The sequence below is a fragment of the Protomyctophum parallelum genome (genome assembly GCF_964188405.1).
Source record: "Protomyctophum parallelum genome assembly, chromosome: 3".
In the NCBI taxonomy this organism is placed as follows: domain Eukaryota; kingdom Metazoa; phylum Chordata; class Actinopteri; order Myctophiformes; family Myctophidae; genus Protomyctophum; species Protomyctophum parallelum.
The window spans coordinates 48,927,676-48,933,280 of NC_139698.1; the positions used below are offsets into that span (position 1 = coordinate 48,927,676).

General features: G+C 37.4%; 1 protein-coding gene across 1 annotated transcript; it reads right to left on the reverse strand.

Annotated features, from left to right (window-relative positions):
• Nucleotides 1–1,190: 1,190 nt before the first annotated feature.
• Nucleotides 1,191–3,172, reverse strand: cnfn (cornifelin). Its single transcript, XM_083760295.1, has 4 exons — nt 3,129–3,172; nt 2,812–2,931; nt 2,540–2,676; nt 1,191–1,482 (listed from the first exon to the last, which is right to left on the reverse strand). Exons 2-4 carry the CDS (start codon nt 2,927–2,929, stop codon nt 1,393–1,395), a joined length of 345 nt encoding a protein of 114 aa, XP_083616421.1. The 5' UTR covers nt 2,930–2,931; nt 3,129–3,172; the 3' UTR covers nt 1,191–1,392.
• Between the last annotated feature and the right edge of the window lie 2,433 nt (nt 3,173–5,605).

The window sequence follows — 5,605 nt, forward strand, 5'->3', positions numbered from 1 at the left end:
GTAATTGCCCTTCTCAACCTAACTCTAAAATGTGCTATCCTGGCTTGTTCAGTATAGCTAGAAATGGTAACATTAGCCGATGACTATACTTTATTTCCTTACGATGGCAAAGATTTGGTCTAATAAATAATAATAATAAAACTTTATTTGTATAGCACCTTTCATGACATGAAATGCAGCTCAAAGTGCTTTACAGAACAATGGAGAATAAAAGAAAAGCAAGGCAACGACATTAAAAAAACAAGCAGTAATGCAGTACAGTGAGGACATAAAAAATAAAAGATCAATTAAAGGCGATGTTGTAGAAGTGGGTCTTGAGCTGAGCTTTAAAAATGTCTACAGAGGCTGCCTGACGAAGGTACAGTGGGAGCTTGTTGCAAGCCGACGGCCCGTAGAAGCAAAAAGCTGCTTCCCCGTATTTTTTAGTTGCCATTTTTTTGGGCAAAGCGAGCAAGCCGGCGGTGGAAGACCTTAGAATTTTCTTTTTTTTTTTCATAATGAAAATACGATAAAGAAGTACACCAAAACTATCTATAGTACAATATGATCTTCTTCTGTACTAACAATACTTTGTTAGAACAGAGGATAAACAGTGTCTTCATTTTACAACTCACTCCTTGACATTACGAAGTTAGATGAATTGGCATCCCTCAAAAGTTAAGTTAAGTACAGTTAAAAGTACAGTGATTATTTTTCTTTGTTTTTGGTAGTGACTTTTATGGTAGCAAAAAGCAAACCAAAACCCAATATTTAGCCATTTACTGTTTTAAAGCTGAATATATGTTCCATTACATGCTGTTCTCTCCTATGTGTGCAAAAGGACTTAATCTAAAAAGCTAAATATAGAAAATGTCATGAGTATTTTGTGTTTTTGCATCTCTCGGAATAAAAAATAAATGTATATTTAAATATATAATTTATTCAAAGGTATTTGCTTTACCTGTTCTACCAGTTCAGGTAGAAAGTTGGGCCAGAACAGTCTTCCTCTATGCAAGACAGTATGAGACCAGAACATGGGTATACCTAAAAGGTTTTATTGAAATAATGTTGTTCATATGAATAATCTGATATAGAAAATACTCATAGCAAATAACTCCAAATAATAAACATGGTCAACCTAAATAAATAAAAATGTCCTAATGTGCACTGTCAACAAAGTTAATAATGATATTGACATATATCTACTGTACTGTATGTCTGTTGGTATTTCCCTCTCCATGGCATGGCTGATGTGCTCCTCTATTTCAGTTGTATCGGGTAGGACTGATTAACATTAAATTCCCCACAAAGGATTTTATCTAAATCAATAACTGACACACTTTCCCGTAGGAAGTGGGAAATACCAAGTTCCAATGTATAATTAAACGCAGGATAACTCCCCCCTTTGATAGATCATCCCCTCATCTTCTGCTCTCTTGCCATCTGGCACAGTCCACATAAGGGCAGGCAGGCCATGACTACCCAGTCATCACACACAGAACCCTGAGGAGAAGCAGAAATATGTTCACTGGTGAGCATGTCAATTTAGTTCACAATATTGGGTAATGCAAACAAAAGCTAAAGCAATATAGCAATATTTTAATATTATTTAATTTATTTGTAAGACTATTTAATATTATGCAATGTGTAGAAAACGGTGAAACAAATCCAAGGCATTTGATAGAAAAGATCCCAACTCCCAAGGGGAAAAAAATAATCACAAATATGGTAATGGCATCAAAATTCGTTATTAAGGAAATGCATATCACTGCAGTGTTTTCCATTTATGCAAATTAGATAGGCAATAAGCAGCCATCAACATAAAACTATGACTTCAAAAGAGGTCTCTCTGTTACACCTGTATAAGGAAAATCCTAAAGCATGCTCATACTGAAGGTGTGGTTTCCCATTCTGAAGTAGGAAGTAAAAAAGCAAAATGGCTGAATGTGGCCTATTGCGTTTGATGGAGCGCAACCCAAAACTAGAGGCCTCTGCGTTGGTTAGTGATCCTGTATGCTGAGATGCACAAACTATTTCAGCAATTACTGCGAAATATTGACCTAACCAAACTTCGTATTCAGTCATGATAATACATTGGCAATAAATAGTTTGGCAGCAGATAACGGCTATCATTTTTAATTAAAAACGAAAGCGGGTTATGAAGCATTTGTGCCACTTAAAAACTTGTTTTTTTTGTTTTATTCTTAGTGCACTCTGGACAAACAAACAACATGCTTTGGACAGAAGAATTTTTTTCTTCAGGCCAATATAGTTAAAGAAAACAACAGAATTATCCGAAAATTCTTTTCAAAAACATAGAAATTACTAATGCACTGTCTAAAAGTGAACATTTACTTGGCTGTGTCTGCAGCACCACCACCACAACTTGACTCAATTTGACACACTGCATTTCATTCAATGTTGATGATTGACTATTGGGAACACTGCTACAAACTAAATATTATTTTCATGGCATTAAAATCTTCATAATATGCATCTGTGTCGTTATATTCACCCAAGCCACCTTTAGCTAATTTCATTAATGGAGGAGCTCACTCACGCCTATATGGTATCTGTGGCGGATGCTTGTCCTCAGGGCAATCATGGCTCCAGGAAGGAAGGGAACACAGCAGCTGTCCCCATTGTCCTGAGCCACTTTGCAGGCCAGGATACAGGGAACAAATGATGCACAGAGACCTGGGCAGGAGAGGCAAATCCTTATGTTATTTCATTGGATTCAAGACACTGGGTTATTGCTTATACCCACACACACTTGTGTCACATGAAAATAGGCTCATGCATTACTTCATACACACATAATTTAACACGTACAGATGCCGCAGTCTTCACAGCAGTCGCACACATTTGAACTCCAGTCTGATGAGCCAGAAGATACACTGTAGCTTGTGGCCTGAGGCTGTGAGTTGATCGTGTTCGACTGGAATTCCATGGCTATGAACAGATGAGTAGGAACAAAACATAAAAGTGTGTTTATGAAGCATGCAGTGAGAGAAAGAGGAGATTAGGTACAATATATATATACAATATAGTTAAAAGGCGTATATAAAATACACAACCCACTACACACAGTTCCGTAAAGTTAATGTTCGAGATTAACTTTATTGTTTTCCCCAGTTTTGATTTCCTACCTGTAGATGTTAGACTTTTGGTTCCAACAGCTAGTGAAAATCCGCAAATGGGAGTGCACAGTCCCAGTATTCAACTCTTATACCCATTGTGACGTCACCGGTCACAGACTGGTGCATAGTTTCTCTGCTGTTGTGGTGCGCTTCCAATATCCGCCTGTCCATTTGGGACTATATGAATAGCTTGTACAGGCAAAAGTCAAATGTTTGAGTTTGGGGCGTAGAGGCCTTCAGATCTTTCAATGAGTGCACACCTACAATGATGTGGTACTGTTATCGCTGGAGTAAGTTTTACATTATTTGTGCAACCTTGAATCACCCTTTGTGTGTGTGTGTGTGTGTGTGTGTGTGTGTGTAGACAATATTTATGGAATTGGGCAAATAAGAATATGCATGTGCAAGGAGCATAAAGCACATGAACTGACTGACTTTAGGGGTCAGTATATCATTGTATCATGTATATATCATTGAACACAACATTCGGATGGTCCCTTTTGGGTGGGGCTTATAAGCTTGTGTATGACTTTATTTGCTTTAAGAATATGTACAACATTTACCACAACACTAAATTAATTCTGCATTATATTTACTGTGTCTACTGTCTAGTTTTAAAGAATAAACAAAAGCTACTCAGTGGAAGTACTAAGTAGGCTGGTCTTTAACACAAATTCTTACGTTCATGTTCACATACTGAGATTCTTTAAAACAACACTACACATGTCGTGTGGGAACCTAACATCTACAGACATTACGTATTTAGTTCTGACCCATGAAGTCACTAGGGTCGAGGTGAGTGGAGCATTCTCAAGCCTGCCTTTATGTCAGTTGAATTATTTCAGTTGAGTATGATCTACTTTCTCTCTTAAAATGAATAGCTTTCCATTTACCTTTCCATGAATTAAATTACTGTGTGTTAATGTTATGCACTAACAGCCTCTAATGGCTATTGCAGCTGTATAGTCACATTTGACGGGGGATCTTCAAAAATTGGACAGAACAGATGATTCTTCCAAAGAAATTATGTTTTTGCAATGTAGCCTAAGAAACCAACAGTGCTACAAGTACTGGACATGGTGTGCTTATTTTGCACGTTGCCCCAGGTGTGGCCTCCATGTTTGCTATTCAATCTCTCCAATTCCCTATACCCTTCCCTTCTACACAGTAAAATCTTGCATGCTAATTTAACTCTTGACTGTAAAAATGGATCCAAAAAGGAACCCATTTAGTTCCATATTTAATTATATAGAGTGACAATCAGGATTTACTATGTACACAAACTATACATATAGTCCCTATTCCAAGGCAAGAAAAGTAAACACAGAGTTAACATGAATGGGATGATTAATGCTTGGTATTATTTGCATGTAATTCATGTGCCTGACAGTCATACACGTGTGAATCACATAAGCACTCAAAGCCACAGTTCAACATCTCCCCCCCCCCCCCCCCCCTGAATATGTGCAACTAATTTTCCAAATTAAGACAGCATACAGACAGTTACTGTGAGATTATGATGGTGGTGATGATGATGATGGTGATGATTATTATTAGTATAGTAGTAGTAGTAGTAATAAATGCACAACACAACACAAAATGTTTGGTGAAAGGGAGGTCCTCTACATCAGTCTACCGGTTAAAAACAAAATAACACTTGTGTGAAGTGAGGGGCGCCTGCCTGGTTATGTTTGTTTTAAGTTCTCTAAACAACATTAAAGGTCCATAGACTTGGCTGCCATGTGATGTAATTTCAAAAGCCTGATGTTGGAGGGGCTATAGTGCCTCTCAAAAAACATGGTACTGATAAGCAGATTAAAGGGAGACACAGAAGAGATGGTTCTTGCAAGATGCAAATCCTTGGGCATTTGTGAGTTTTCTCATGTTGTGACCTTTTCTTTTACCAACATTACATGGTTTATACGGTATGTATACGTACAGATCATCAAACCAATGTGGATTAGCAGAAGGAAGTGAAACTGCTTTTCACAATAACATGATTTTCTAGACTCTGCCAATATACAGACCAAACCACAAGAACAAGATGTTTGGTTCCTCTGCACAAATCCAACTGTAATTGTGAAGCCATAATGCACTCTGGACAAACAAACAACATGCTATGGACAGAAGTAAATTTTTCTTCAGGCCAATATAGTTAAAGAAAACAACAGAATTATCAGATAATTCTGTTCAAAAACATAGAAATTACTAATGCACTGTCTAAAAGTGAACATTTACTTGGCTGTGTCTGCAGCACCACCACCACAACTTGACTCAATTTGACACACTGCATTTCATTCAATGTTGATGATTGACTATTGGGAACACTGCTACAAACTAAATATTATTTTCATGGCATTAAAATCTTCATAATATGCATCTGTGTCGTTATATTCACCCAAGCCACCTTTAGCTAATTTCATTAATGGAGGAGCTCACTCACGCCTATATGGTATCTGTGGCGGATGCTTCTCAGGGCAATCATG

Excerpts from the sequence above, each read along its gene's own strand:
- cnfn (XM_083760295.1), bottom strand. The coding sequence starts at position 2,929 with ATGGAATTCCAGTCGAACACGATCAACTCACAGCCTCAGGCCACAAGC. Across the intron at positions 2,677-2,811 it reads CTGTGAAGACTGCGGCATCT|GTCTCTGTGCATCATTTGTT; the intron begins GTACGTGTTAAA and ends TCTCCTGCCCAG. Across the intron at positions 1,483-2,539 it reads GCCACAGATACCATATAGGC|GGTTCTGTGTGTGATGACTG; the intron begins GTGAGTGAGCTC and ends GCTTCTCCTCAG.